Source organism: Austrofundulus limnaeus, unplaced genomic scaffold, assembly GCF_001266775.1.
Source record: "Austrofundulus limnaeus strain Quisiro unplaced genomic scaffold, Austrofundulus_limnaeus-1.0 Scaffold29, whole genome shotgun sequence".
Taxonomy (NCBI): Eukaryota; Metazoa; Chordata; class Actinopteri; order Cyprinodontiformes; family Rivulidae; genus Austrofundulus; species Austrofundulus limnaeus.
In genome coordinates, this window is record NW_013952431.1 from 1772935 (window position 1) to 1788273 (window position 15339).

The 15339-nt window shown below is 38.9% G+C and overlaps 3 protein-coding genes and 1 long non-coding RNA gene across 4 annotated transcripts; 3 read left to right on the forward strand and 1 right to left on the reverse strand.

The window, feature by feature from the left end:
- Positions 1-67: 67 nt before the first annotated feature.
- On the forward strand, positions 68-3186 carry im:7138535 (protein FAM98B). Its single transcript, XM_014005289.1, has 8 exons — positions 68-190; positions 444-550; positions 940-1059; positions 1155-1393; positions 1472-1552; positions 1637-1753; positions 2543-2689; positions 2778-3186. The coding sequence occupies exons 1-8, from the start codon at positions 147-149 to the stop codon at positions 2937-2939; spliced, it is 1017 nt and encodes a 338-aa protein (XP_013860743.1). The 5' UTR covers positions 68-146; the 3' UTR covers positions 2940-3186.
- A 766-nt stretch (positions 3187-3952) lies between these two features.
- Positions 3953-7017, forward strand: chchd2 (coiled-coil-helix-coiled-coil-helix domain containing 2). The gene is made up of 4 exons (XM_014005290.1): positions 3953-4142; positions 5017-5263; positions 5887-6037; positions 6668-7017. Exons 1-4 carry the CDS (start codon positions 4093-4095, stop codon positions 6676-6678), a joined length of 459 nt encoding a protein of 152 aa, XP_013860744.1. The 5' UTR covers positions 3953-4092; the 3' UTR covers positions 6679-7017.
- A 212-nt stretch (positions 7018-7229) lies between these two features.
- On the forward strand, positions 7230-12901 carry phkg1a (phosphorylase kinase, gamma 1a (muscle)). The gene is made up of 10 exons (XM_014005291.1): positions 7230-7418; positions 8030-8159; positions 9193-9371; positions 9459-9513; positions 9589-9654; positions 9732-9895; positions 11076-11166; positions 11282-11435; positions 11542-11667; positions 11764-12901. Exons 2-10 carry the CDS (start codon positions 8077-8079, stop codon positions 12028-12030), a joined length of 1185 nt encoding a protein of 394 aa, XP_013860745.1. The 5' UTR covers positions 7230-7418; positions 8030-8076; the 3' UTR covers positions 12031-12901.
- LOC106515468 (uncharacterized) lies at positions 12659-14768 on the reverse strand. Its single transcript, XR_001310015.1, has 3 exons — positions 14613-14768; positions 13230-14350; positions 12659-12955 (listed from the first exon to the last, which is right to left on the reverse strand). It is a non-coding gene; the product is annotated as an uncharacterized LOC106515468 (long non-coding RNA).
- Positions 14769-15339: the final 571 nt, after the last annotated feature.

Sequence of the window (15339 nt, forward strand, 5' to 3'; positions counted from 1 at the left end):
GTGTTTGCGCACTCCGACCGGCAGGGGGCGACATGTGTCCAAATATAAACTCTGTCAAAGCAGGAAGTAAACTTTGTAAACAAGCCTGAACTTTTACTTGCTCAATGAGCAGATTTACAGATATTGGTGTAAGTTAATTGTTATCAATGGAGAGAAGTGTGCGGACAGTTTCAGCTATTAAAGCTCTGGGGTGAATAGTTTATTATTATTATTATTATTATTTATCTTGCGTCCATTTTTCTACGTAGCGACTAGTCTTATTTCGTTACTTGCATTAAATATGGCAACTTGTTTAACTACGTAGCGCTTCTAAACTAAACGTGATGTTAGCCTCGTTCTGATATCGCATGTTAAACAGTTAAAGTCTGATTTTCCAGTTTATGTAGACGCCTGTGGACTGCGGCCAGGTAAATTCACCTGCCGTGTCTCTACTTCCTGTTCAGGTACCCGGGCAGCTCCTGTGTCTCACGGTGCGAGTGTGATGAACTCCCCTGTCCGCTGCTCACCTGGCTGTCTGCTGAGCTCAGGACTCTACTTCCCGAGCTCCAAGGTGAGACAGACTGCAGTCTGTGCTGTTAATTGTGTCATTGTGTGTTTGAATTGTTTAATTCATRAACAGACTTCCTAATGAACTGAGATTTACTCTAGTTTTTGAGGATAATTGCAGAAATATACCCGTTTTGTGCATYTTGGTGCCTGTGTGGGTGGAAATAATGCTTTTGGGTATCTTCCCCTTTATTTGATATGTTTCTGGTCTCATTTTGTTTTTCTAATGAGGCCTGAAATGATAAATAGTTAGCATTAACAAACAACATATCTGCAGTAATAATTATTATTTTGTAATTGTTGGAGCTGCATTCSTTTTTGCAAGAACTACCAACAACTTTATTTGAAATGTTTTTAGAAAAAAACTCTTCTGTGTTTCACATTTCACCTCAGCTGGCTCGGGTGAGGTGTTGTTGGTGGAAGAGTTGAGAAACTTGCTATCAGACATGTTTTCTCCACTCGCCRTTGTGACCTCTGATGTGCTGGAACCGTTGATCCTCAACAACATCACTGGTGAGAAGTGGAACCAGTGCTGATGCTGTTGTTGTGTTTGACCTCAGTAATTTTGATTTGCACCTTTTCATTGTGCTATTCTTCCATCCCCGCAGAGTTCCTTATGTCAGAGTTGCTAGCAGCTCGCATAATCAAGCACAAAAGTTTGCACCCAGAGGAGAATTTGACTGGAGAGGAGTCTGTGAAGGAGCAGCGAGTCGAGGATCAAAGCTGTGAGTTTTGTGACGTCGACGACTCGGACAATAAAACGGCGGAGATGCAGGCAGAATGGATTTTACTGCTGCGATCACTCGGTTTGGACGCCTCTTCTCAGTTTGAAGATACACAGACTGAGGTAACCCTCATAAAAAGATAGCGTGTGATCCATCCTTATGACTTACAAAGACTCAAGAGCTTAAAAAATTTAATTCAGGTGAAGTCGAGGATTGATCGTCTTCCAGGTGGAGACATGACGAACCCTCTTCTCACCGCCAGCCTCAGCTCAGACCAGTGGGTAAGCTCTCACTTCAGATGACATCGAACAAAACTCTTTAGGTCATGAACATTCACAACGTTTTTTCCCCTTCGTGTCCTCCAGGTGGAAGTGAAGAAGATCAACCAGGTTCTGTCAGAGGACTACAGGTGCCGGCGACAGATGATGATCAAACGTTTCCAGGTCACGCTCGAGTCGTTTGCGTGGGGAGACAAACAAAAGGTGCTCCGGTTAAATTCATTCAACTCATTTTACACAATAGTTTATTGTTCAACTAATTTATTGTTATGTTTATGTTGCATAAACGTTACATTTGTTATTAGCAGTAGTTTCTGTCATGGCAGAAATACTGTATTAAGGAAAAAGACCCAGTCTGTTGCCTTCCAAGTTAACATCACAAATCCATCCCTCCATTTTCTTTACCAGCTTTTCCTTTCCGGGTCACAGGTGCTGCTGGAGTTCATATCCAGCTGTCACCATGTTTGAGGTGGGCTACACCCTGAACGGGTCCCAAGTCCATCACTGGGCCACATAGAGACAAACGAGACAACCAACCTTGACCTGTGACCTTCTCTATCCACCCCCCCACACACACCCCAATCAAAAATTTGTAACCATTAAAGAGAAATTTCCTCCAAACTAAATGAAGCTAAAATTTAGCTTCATAGCTAACATACTATAGATTAAGTTGTGACACAGCCCCATCTTGTGATTACAACCCAACATTACATAAATAACCTGTTTTAACTACAGTTCAAATATTCATATGTGAAAGCATAAAGATAACTCTCAACTGCTTCAACTGTGTGGAGGTTTATTTGGGGTAAATGGACCACCATATTTCCAAAAACAATAAGTTCTTATTTTGTGGGGTTTTTTTCGAGCTTTGATCAGTGATTCTACCCAACATGTCAGTTTAAAATCTACCTCATGTTCAGTTGAATTCATCRACTCTTTTCAGCTATTTCATGTTAGATTCAAACCATCCTTGCTATTTTTCCTAACATACAGGAGCGCAGAGCAGCACTTGCCTCGGTGCCTCCTCTTGTATCCCTTGCAGGAGGCTTCCAAGTGTCTTTATCTCATCTGCTGGCTGCCAGAGAAGATCAGTCCTTCATTGAACCAATCAAAGCCGGAAAGAGCACTCCGGTTTACAAAGTATAATCTTCAGCACGTATTTAAAAACACAGTTGTCTTTTTTTTCCTTTAGTTTTTTCTTTCTAATTGTTTTCTGTTGCGTCTTTAGATATTGATGGGCAGTGTACCAGACAGAGGAGGACGGCCGGGAGAGATTGAGCCTCCGATGCCAACATGGGAGCAACGAAGAACCCATGGAAACAGAGGAGGAAGAGGAGGTGGAGGTGGACAGCATCAGAGGCAAAAAAAGAAAAAAGGGAACAAAGAATAGCCGGCCTCTTTAGTTACTAAATAATTTGATAATTAAATAACACTTTTTWAAATAAACCGTCAGAGTCAAATAAAGTTATAGAACGTTGAGTTTGATATAATTTTTAGTGACAAATTTATGTATAGTTTGTAATTTTATGTACATASTGACGGTGTATGTTTCTAAAGTACTGTAAAGCTCGTAATTGGAGCCACGTACTGGCGACTGGCCAGATATTTCTGTAAAATTTTGTTCATATGAAAAAAAACCCATCAAAGAAAAAAATACAAAATTTTTAAATGTTGGGATTTGATGTTTGATCATAAATAAAATGTATGCAAAAGATTTACAGTGATTTTGTGCRACATTACTTTTACAACAGCGATTTTTTTAAAAATCTTTTTCTTTTGGCTGTTCCATCTTCTCACTACACTCTTGTACATCTTTCTTCTGATCTTTGTTATTACCCTTTTGTCACWAATCCTGAAACTTTTAGATTATTTGGAGATTAGTTCATATGCTTTGGGGCGGCTATGGCTGATTGGTTAGGGGAAATGTCTTTCAGTACAAGAGTTGGCAGTTCAATTCCAACATTATTTAATCGTATGTTAAAGTGTCCTTGGACAAGATWCTGRACCCCCACTGCATCYGATGTGTGTCCCATCAGTGTATGAATGTGAGATAAAGCACATAGATTAGCTTTGTTGAGAGATTTAAAGTGCAGTGTGAATGTGAGTGTATAGTTAAATGAGAGCGCATATTGTAGTATAAAGTGCTTTGAGTAACCTGGTTGGATCGAAAAGCACTATATAAATTACAATTATATAACTATACTAATTGTTTTTGTTGTTGAAAAAACCGCATTAAGAAGTGGTTTAAAAACCTTTGCACATATTTAGTGTCACTTTTTAAATRATTTTATAATTTAACAAATAAAATGCAGACTGAGGCTTTAAACTATAAAATTCTCTTTGTGCGGTACAGATACTTGTCAGTTACACAATTGTCTTAGTTGCACCGGAAGTTAATCGGAGGACAAATGATGTAACACATGGAACGTTCCGGATAAACCTAAGGTCGAATTAAAACGGAGAGCGTGAGCTTTGGAAGCTAAGCACTGCTTCAGGTTTTTGYACACCGTACAGTTAAATATACCGAGGTAATTTAAAAAAAAATGCCAAGAGGAAGCAGAAGCAGGACTTCTAGGTTGCCCGCTCCAGCCAGGTAGTACAATTTGATTGTATTTATGAAAGGTTGTTTCCGTTTTCTGAGTTCGCCGTGTCTGAGCTAGCCGACATGCTAACTGTTTCAGCGTCAGTGAAACAAGTGCGTGCCAGGAGAGTTAATACTGCTTGGTGCAATAAATAACTTATGTTAACATTTATTAATTGGACATTTATTTATTGTTTTTCATTTGCAAGCAAAGTCGTGTCATTGCAGACGTGTTTGAAATTATGAAGGTCACAGTGTAAAATGTGCGTCAGTCATCAAGATAACAGTGTGTAATCAAGGTTACTTTAAAACCAGCTCCAATATACCGTCTTGTAATTCTTTAAACATCACTTAAGTTTGAATTGGACTTRAGCTTTTTTAAATGTAATAACAGTTAAACATTTTTTTTTACTTAATGTATTCAGTCTAAGTCATAAGGTTTCCTGTGCTGCCCAGACTGCCAGTGGTTCTAATTATCTTATTTAAATGTGTTTCAAGTTGTGTTTTCCTCATCAAGCTGTTATACAGAAATGGATGAATTCTGGATAATGTAATTGTGTACACCAACATAAAGAAAATCTGGGATCCTTGATCTTAACTCCAAGTGTTTACTCCACTGTTTTAACACAACTATTCAGTGTACCTCCTGTACAAGATTTTATATTCATGATGAATAAAAGTGAAAAGGTTGAAAAAATTATKGATCTGAACTAAATGCATTATAAAGGTCCATAGGTAAGAGTATTCCCCTATCATCATTAGGTAACTGTCTTGACATTTATTCCTATTAGAAGACAGATTAACCTGGGAAGGACTAAGTATTTTCTCACATAAACCGGTTAATGTTTTGTTCGGTACTTATAAAGTTTACCTTTTCTCTTTACAGCCGGGCGCCACCTGTAGCCCGCGCTGCACCCCCTTCATCCAACGCCCCGGTTCCGATGCAGGCCCCTCCATCTGCTGTAGGGGCGCCGGCCGCAGCGCCCCRGCAGCCGGGTATGTTCGCTCAAATGGCGACCACAGCTGCCGGCGTGGCGGTGGGCTCTGCAGTTGGACACACTCTAGGCCACGCCATGACTGGAGCCTTCAGCGGAGGAAACTCTGAGGCTTCCAAGCCTGATGTCACATACCAGGTAAATTTAGTTGTATCCTGGAATAGTGTTAAGTAAGATTAGTGTGTGTTTAACRCACAGCAGGTCAGGTAAGTCTAGAGGTCAGCAAATGTGACCATCAACAAGTATGGCACTTCAACAACACCGAACAAAAAAAATGTTATTTAAAACATGTTAGTGAGTATTTAAACTTTTTTTTTCTACTTCTAAATGATTAGGATGATTTTTTTTTCTTCATTTTTATTGATTGAATTGTGGAATAGTTTAGAATAAAATCTGCAAACATTTCAATGTTGTCTTTTGGGTGTGTTGGTATGAACGTAATTTGGTTGTTTGCTGGGAAAATGTCTAAATAACTTATACTTTTATGTAAACCATCAGCATAACCAGATTTGTATCGTAATCTGTAATATACTTCTAATAAATCTAGTAATATATCTATTACTAATGATTTTTTTAGAAATGCCTCTAGCAGATCACATGCAAGCTTGAGTTGTCCAGTATATCTTTACAGTAGATGTTGTTTATACAGTGTTAGTGTTAATACAAACTGACCTATTCTAGAAACAAAGGATTTATGAAGCAGTTTAAATGTGCAGGAGATAAATCAAACATCCTATCTTTTTGTTCCTTGTGTTTGTCAGGAGCCGTACCAGCAGCAGCCACAGCAGCAGATGCAGCAGCAGGCATGTTCCTACGAGATGAAACAGTTCCTGGAGTGCGCCCAAAAYCAGAGTGATCTGAAACTCTGCGAGGGATTTAGCGAGGTGCTCAAACAGTGCCGGTTTGCTAATGGTGGGTAAAACAAACATGTATTTGACTATTTGTGTGAAGGAAAATGTATTTTTTTAAACTGATTTGCTTACAGCTTTCAACTTTATTCTTTTATTTAGTCTGAATATGTCTCCCYGTGACCTCGAAATTTATCTTAGTTAATTGTTTTGATCCTGTTTCCTAAACTTTACTTTAAAAGAAAATACTTTCTGAAGGAGCTGTAAGGAAACACTTGTATATTTATTAYTTAAATCTCTTTGATGTCTGACTGGGGCAAGAGCCAGGGATTCTCACACTGGTGACTGAATTAAAAACTACTATATACTGTTTTATCACAAATACTCTTTTGTTCTTTATTCAATTGAAATTATGAACAATGTTGTCATGTTTGATTTTTTTTAAAACAGTGGCTCAAAAGATTATTTTTTGTAATTCTCATCCCCTTGATTACAGGAGAGGATTTATACAATTTGCAAAACGTGTTAAAAGGATGACTTTGCATTTTTGTGAAAAGTGTTGCAGTACTCTGCATAGCCACAAGGAGGCGGCGTGTGCTTTTCCCTCTCTTAAAGCAGCTCTTTTTTATTGCACTGATATTGCTAAAATTATATAACAAAGTTTATATTTTTGACCTTATTTTTCTTTCCACAGGTATGTCTTGAGATGGAGACCTGCAGCATGAAGATCACATAATCACATTAGATACTAGCAGGGCGTAATTTTTAAGGGAGCTGTCAATAACCAGGTTTCATTTTAACTAATCATCTTCAGACATCTGTTATTTGTGAGAACACTGCTGCAAAGTTTGTAATCATAGTCCTATAAATAATGTTTATATATTTTGCTGTGTCATGCTTTGACTCTAATAAAATTGGCAATTAGTTCATTAGTGTGTTTTAATTAAGGTTTCCTCTCAAAAAAATTGCAACTATCAAAACAATATTTTCTGTCTCAATAACACACTGTTCCTACAAGAAAGAAAATAAAAGACTTGAAGCAAAGTGATGCTGTCATTTATTTCAMCACCTCTTCAGTCACTGAAACTTTTCTATTTAAACATTTTTTTCGAGAACTACGAAGAGGAGCTGACAGAGATCTGCAGCTCCTGTCACATGACTCCAGTCTGAATGAAGGAGTGAATCAAACGTCTCTGTGAGAGAAAGAGCTGCTGAGTGTTCATAGATCTGGGCTTGGTGCGTCCAGGCAGAGTTGCAGCTACAGAAGCACYGGTTTATTTTTGGCAACTGACATTAAAGCTCACCCTTCACAACACGGCACCAGAGATCCCAGAAACGTGCATCAGAACTGGAGTTACTGGACCTGATTGTTGGTGGTTTTTTATACTTTGAGCAGAAAGAGCTTTTAAACGATGGAAACTGCAAAATAGGAGATACTGATAACGGTGAGTCAGCACGTTTATTTTCCTTTTTATATTGGAGCTACAAAAGGGTGGTCAGTAAGAGAAAGCACTTGACAGGAAACTTGGTTTTTAAGCTATTTATTTGTTAATTTAACTGATGTGAACAGAGCAGATTTATCTGTATCAAAATACAAAAATTTAACCCACTTGACAAGAATTCCATAAAGATATAAATTAGTTAAGTTAGTAATGACAGAAAACCTTTCATGTTCGAGTTTGAACTTCATGATGTTTCAGAGACTTCAGCTGTAAAACCAGTAGTTTTGAGTTTTCATTTAATCCTTCAGTGATTGAGTGATTCCACATTATTACTATATTATAAACTAAAGATTAAGTACTGTACATCCAGGGTCAGAGCCAGAGAGGTGGCATTTGCCACACTGAAAACCTGATTAGCCACTCCAGTTGATTGACAAGCATGTGGCTTTAAAAGATGCAAAATTAGAGTAATTTATTCTTCCATTATTATTCTTTCCATAATATTCATTTATTGATGTTTTTAATCTACCATAAAGACCCATCATGTGTAATTTCAGTGCAAGGTCAATGTTTGATTTAGTCAGGCCTCATTTGAGTTGTTTTATTTCCTGCAGCCATTAGAGGAAACCAGCTGTGTATGTTTTGGTTGTGAGCCAGCATCATGGCCAAAGAGGAGGAGATCCCAGACTGGGTGGGAGCCAAGGAGTTCTATGACAAATATGAGCCCAAGGAGATCCTGGGCAGGTATGTTTATTAAAAACACACAGAATTTAAAAAGTCCTAACTTGAAATAAGACCAAATAAGTTATAATTGAGGTAAATCCTTATGTAGTCCTGTGACCACTTGTGAAAGTTAGCAAAATATAAAAACGATAATGCAAAGAGAGAATGTGAGGCCTCACTTTCTGTCATTCTATTATTCACATCGTAAAAATGCAGCTCATGTTCTGCCTCGGTTTGAACAGCTACCTCCCCTGAAGGTTTTCCAGGTTTAGAGTTAGAGCCAGTTCACTGTCATTCACACTCAGCTGTCAGACGTTATGTAAGCCTCGCTGTGCCAGAAGCTGCATTTATTACCTTCAGACAGAATTGTGAACAAAAGGTTTCGTATTAAAGGGAACTCAGGAAGTGCAGTGATGCTGAACTATGTAACCTTTGTCACACGCAGATCATCAGGTTACTGAAGGATGAGAACATTGTGTTCTTGGAAAGTAGGTTTAGTTTACCTCAGACGACAAACTGTTCAGTTTCACTTAAGACAGTTTTACTTAAAATACTTGGCTGATTACCTGACAGTAGACAAGACTTGAATACTTTTGTCTGAAGTGTGATTCTATGGAAATATTATGAACAGTTAATGTCTTACCTGTTGTAGATAGCTCTTTGAACAATCTCAGGTTTGAGAAATTCTGACTCTGCTAAAGTCTGAGTGGAGCCAAGGGGTTTGCTAACATAATGTCATGGAACAAAGTTAAAATACAGCTTCTTTTACTTCTTAAGTATTGATTTCCTGACCTGTAATAGACCATTTTGTAGTTATGAGTGTGCATACAGAGMGAAACCTACAGTAACTCTTCCAAATCACAGGGGATAAACGCTGAAGTTCCTGTGGAAATGCCATTGGAATTTAAACAAATACAAAAATCTGATTTGTAGCTTAAAGACATCTATGAAAAAAAAAATCTCAACCATGAGAGTTTACCACAAATCAGTTTAGAGCAAACATATCGAGTCTGTATAACTGTGGGCTGATTTTATTTCTTCTTCTTCGTCTCAGAGGAGTGAGCAGCGTGGTGCGTCGCTGCGTCAACAAGCGCACCTCTCAGGAATACGCTGTGAAGATCATCGACATCACCCCGTCCGACAAGACGACGGCACAGGAGATCGAGGAGATCCGAGAGGCCACGACGAAGGAGATCGACATCCTAAAGAAAGTCTGTGGGCAGGAAAACATCAGTAAGCTCTTTTGTCTCAGGACCGGTTCAGTCTGTTTGGATTTTGTTCGGCAATGCTTGACTTAGCTGAGTGAACTCTCATCTCCAGTACAGCTCAAAGACTGCTACGAGTCCAAAGCCTTCTTCTTCTTGGTGTTCGACCTGTAAGTTATTCACGCCCCTCGCACCTTTATCTGCTCGAATAAACTGGATCAGAAATGAAACGTTCTCTCCTCCAGGATGAGGAAGGGTGAACTTTTTGACTACCTCACAGAGAAAGTTACTCTAACTGAGAAGGAAACCAGGTGAGAGAGCGTTTTCCCGATGAAAGATCACAGCATTGTTTCTTAAAAAGGGCTTAAAATTCAGTGCTGTGTTTTAGAAAGATAATGCGTGCTTTGCTGGAGGTGGTCCAGTTCCTTCACTCCCAGCACATCGTCCACCGAGACCTGAAGCCCGAAAACATCCTTTTAGACGACAACATGAACATCAAACTCACTGACTTTGGATTTGCTGTGCAAGTCCAGCCAGGGCAGAGACTTAAAGGTGAGCAAACATGGAATCTTACACAGAGATTGGTAATCTCCATAACATTTATTTTTTTGTTTACAGTTACATAAATCCTGTTYCTATTTGAACAACTCGCTGCTTAAAATAAAATCAGATTTCAACTAATTTAGGTCAAAAATTGGAACCCCCTCCCCATAATACCAGATACAGTTTCAATCCCTGGAAGTTCACTTGAAGATATTCAAGTGGTCTTTCTCCGCTTGTAAACTTAACGTCTTTGCTCCCTAACAGTGAGCTTGTGAGAACACCAGCTGTTAGTGGGTTGCTGGAGAATCTGGATCTGGTTGCAAAACGCGCTGCGTAGCTGTGAAGAGCACAGGACGCTCCAGCCTGTTAGCTGCAGTCACAGACGGTTGTGTTTAAATAGACTTCTCAGAAGGCTTAAGATCATTAACAGTAGGAGCTGGYGAGTGAAGTTTCTGATGGACTGAATCTCAGCTGAGGGCAGACAGTCTGTATTAAGACAGAGCTTCAGTGTGGGAGGTATGCACGTCTACAACCTGATAATCATATGTCAGACACACGATCATGCAGCCAAAATAGATTGTGCACGTTATGTCATCACAGATATCTTCCACCGGGGTTACAACTGAGTGGTAAAAAAGCCCCCCGGTGACCTCCCAGTTGGACATGCTTGGAGCAATWCACCCTTTTCCAACTGAGGACTCTGGACTCAGATTTGGAGGTGCTGATCCTCATTCCAGCTGCTTCATAATCGACTGCAAACTGTTGGAGATCACAGCTGATGCCAACAAGACATCTGCAAATAGAAAAATAAATAAAAAGAAAATAAAAAAAAATCTGCAAATAACAGATTGAATCAGGAGGCCACCAAATTGGACCTCTTCCTCTCATTGGCTGCACCAATGAATTCTATCCACAAACGTGTCTGTTTAACTAAAAGAACTAACAGTAATTAAAGTAGAAAACTGGGGGTTTGGGCTGAAGAGATGAATGAACCAATTGGTGGGCCACCAGTTGAATATCCCTGGTGTAAAGTAACAGACCCCCTTCAATCCCAGAGTTTGGGTTATTGGATTTATTGCATTAAATCAAAGAGGTTTAATTTGAAGTGTCAGTTCTTTGGACACAGTTAACACTTTTCCAAGAAGAATAACAAACGTTTTAAGCAGTAATTGTTTTGTTGAAAACACAGATGTGTGTGGGACCCCTAGTTATCTCGCTCCTGAGATCATCGAGTGCTCCATGGATGCAGGACACAAAGGATACGATACAGCTGTTGATATGTGAGCCTCCACAAACACATTTAAAACGGTGCCAAATACTCATTTAACTCCCTAAAACCCAAGTAAAAAAGTATTATTTGCTGTTGATRCATGTCAATTTCCCGAATGTTTGCAGATGGAGTGCAGGAGTCATCATGTACACGCTGCTCGCAGGCTCCCCGCCCTTCTGGCACAGGAAACAGATGCTGATGCTGCGGATGATCCTAGCGGGGAAATACGACTTTTCATCTCCAGAGTGGGAGGACCGCTCAGACACGGCCAAAGATCTGGTGCGCTTAGTTTGATCAGCATCTCCTTCACAGATTTAATAAAGCTTGAATGAACCCTTATTAAAAAGACAAAGCAGTTAGCGTCATGCATGTTTGGTTTGTCCAGATCTCCAGGATGTTGGTGGTGGACCCAGTGCAGCGGTTCACAGCTTCAGATGCTCTGAATCACTCCTTTTTCTCACAGTATGTGGTGAACGAAGTGCGGCAGTTCAGTCCCTACAGGAAGTTCAAGGTGAACTGAAAGTCTTTAGAAAAGCTTTTATCAAAAAATAAAAAAAGCATATACCATTTAAAATTTATTCACAATAATCTTGTGGTTTCCTTTAAGGTCATTTGTATGACTGTGCTCGCCACCATGAGAATCTACTGCAGCTACAGGCGGGCCAAGCCTGTCACCAAGGAGGTCATCAAGAGYGACCCGTACGCCGTCAAACCCATCCGGAAACTCATCGACGCCTGCGCCTTCAGGATCTACGGCCACTGGGTCAAGAAGGGTCAAACTCAGAACAGAGCAGCGCTTTTTGAGAACTCTCCGAAAGCCATCCTGCTGTCACTAGCTGCCGAGGCTGAGGAGCAGGGCCAACACAGCTGGTAACACAACTGAAAGACTGCGACTTGCTTGACCATCCATCCCTCTTTTTTTTTAAAAACAAGGATGAACTGATAAATTGAAGCTGCTTATTTTAAAATCAGTTGTATACTCTGAATGTACTTAACTCAAGGCTCCATCTTGCACGAAGAATAAAGTTTTGATGTTTAATTTGATGCAATATTTAGATCTGCTGTAGTGGGGTTCATGGCATACTTCATAACGATTAACATCTTACCTGTTKTAGATGTTACCCTTTGAATGACCTCARTTTRGAGAAGTTAATTCTAATCAGACTGATTAAAGACTTCWAAAGTCGTAAATATGGTATTTAACCTTTCTACAGAATTCCATTTTCAAAAGTGCTTAAATGTTACTTTTTGGTAAAAATTTAGATTTTATTTAGAAATGTGTCCCAYTTTTAAATGTTTGCTTCAGAACTTGGAAATGTTGCGACTAATAATCAGTGAAGCTGCATACTTAAAGCAACAACTTACAGACGCAAATATGAAGGATGTAATGTWTATATTATATTGCTTTTAATGTGTAATTTAAAACTTTCATTCACTTAATCCAATGTCTTATWAGTAAAAACATTAAACTTAACGTAATAATTCACCACAAACAGGCACGGTTTCAGCACATGTTCGATTTTATTGAAGAAATGGAAAACTTTTGCATAAATCATCACAGACCATTGAGTGCTAGGCGTTCATTGAAGTCGCTGCTGTTCATGACTTCAGAGCATTAGTGCTACATTAAATAGTTGTTATAATTAGCAAATTGTGGAGGGGAAACACCCGGTGTAAGAGTCTGATCGCTTAAAAACATGAGTGAAAAATTCTGGAAATAAAACAAGTTACCACAGCTGAATGAACCACGATTTCCAAGGGTCCTTTTTTTTCCTTTTTACAAACGAAAGCTGGACGCCCTACAGAATTTAGGAAACAGAAGAAAAATCATTAAGAAACCATCCAAAACATGYAAGTGTATCACTGTGCTCAGTACTACAGAGTCGGACGGAGCTGATGAAAAGCGCTCGTCCGGTCGTTATGCAGGAATGAGTCGAGGCTTTTGCATGGTGTCTGACTGGATCCARCACGGAACAGCTGGACCAGAATTCAGCCATGGCTTGGGATATGTTTTCAGTGCTCAAAACATTTATGACATAGGTCATGGTGTTAATAGAGAGAGTACAAACATACCATCCTGTGGGAAACCCTTTCTCACAGGTTAGTTACAGCAACGTCTGAGTCTGGATTAGTCCGTTAACACATGCTGCACAACTCTACAACAAACAAGCACAAAATAAAGACTATGAGGGGGGGAAAAGACCCCTGACTTAGAAACACTTATTTCAAATAAACAATAACAGCACAAGAGAATCATGCTGAAGTTTGTTACTGTATTCAGCCTGACGCACGAAAAGTGGCACACAAAACCACTCTGATCTATTAGTGTCAGTGTGTGAATTTATTCATGTAGCATGGTGTCTGACTGTATTTACWACATCACAAAGTAACACAGAATTCAGCCATGCATTCAAACACATGCAACAAATACCCTGGAAATACAACCAGCTGGTTGACGGTTGAATGGAAACCAAAGGTCAGGGTCAAAAATACAAACCAAATTCACTTAATGACCKTCAAACTGAATACAAACACTAAACCAAGCTCAGATCATCACACAGATTACCAGGCAGTTTTATACTCACTCATCAGTAGATTTCAATGATCCATTGTTCAGGCACATTTATGTTGCCGTTTATGCACTGAACTTAACAACTAGGTGGCTCTTTTTACACTTCATGTTGCTGCTACTTGAAGGCAATTTTAGGAACATGCTAAAAATAAAATGGGTCTTTTACTTTAACTTGTGTTGATGCTCTCGTTGGGTTTGCCAGGAAATAGACATGTCCCAGTGGACAAAAATCTGCTTTGTGTTGGAAGTGAAATAAAAGATGAAAACAATTAAAAGTCCAATGCAATAGTTTTCTTTTACTTGTGTTTTTTTAAGAACATTCTCCTACCTTTTTTTTTTAACAAAACCTTGTGGCTTGTACTAACTTTCAGTTTACTAACATCCAACCTTATGTAGTTCTTGTGTAACCCTAATGCATTCCCAGCTTTGATTCAGAAAGGGGGGAAAAATAATCAACAAAAATAACCTGCTTACAATTTTTATTTCTGGTAGTTTGAAATTAAACACACTTTAAATTTGCTGTTCATGAAGCCACTAAAATGATCCTCACCTCTTTGCATGTTTCAGAATTTCAGCTCCTTATGATGACTTGAAGCAAGGTCACCATCTTCCTGTATAAGTACTGAAGGCACACAGAGTATTAATAATCCTACAACTTTCTGATCTGAAATGGTTAAAGATTTGAAAACGATATGCAATAATGTGCACATTTATCACAATATATTCGTTGTCTTTACAGATGTGTTGTGCAACCGAGCATTCACAAAAACTACTAATTAATTTAAGCTATTTAGTCTCGTGAGCACCTCGTGCTTGCTGCGCATATTTTACCTGAACCTGAGTTAACCCAACATTTTCTGTCTAAGTAACATAAAAAAGCTTACCTGTGGACATTTTTACTGCTTATGTTTTAAACTACTATCGACTTAAAAACAAAAAACGTGTAAGTTTTATACTTTGCGAATAAAATCGGTGCACAAAAATGTCTATAGGTGAACGTGGCATCTTATCTTCAGCATCTTTTCTTTCAAGTTCCTCTTCCGGTCAGACTCTGCAGCGCTGATGGGCGGAAGAGAGCAGCCGGAAGCTCTTCAGCGCCCCCTGCAGAACCGGAGTGGGAGCTGCAAGACCCAGAGGAGCCAAAACCACTAATGAAAACAGTTGTTTTTTCCTATTTTCCTCTGACTATTTGGTTAAAACAAACAAACAAACAAACAAACAAACAAACAAACAAACAAACAAACAAATTAAACAAAGAACATAAATTAATAACATATAACATTAATTTATTTGTAATGGTTTATTCTTATCAGTGGTTTGTGGTCATTTTTAAGACAAAAATGTGTTGGTGTGGAATCTCAGTCATCCAGGACAGGGCAAATCCAAAGGAATTTTAGAAAACAAAACAACTATAGCTTTATTTTAGGGAGCCTTCTCATTGTTTAAATGTGGACAATCTCTAGAAACATTTGTATTTTTCCCCCAATATTTTTTGTGGGTGAAAACCACAAGCACAGCAGTGTTCGGTAGTTTCTAGTGGACAAATGCAGCTTTTCTTAAACTCGTTGTAAAAAAAAAAAAAAAAAAAAAAAAAAAAAAAAAAAAAAAAAA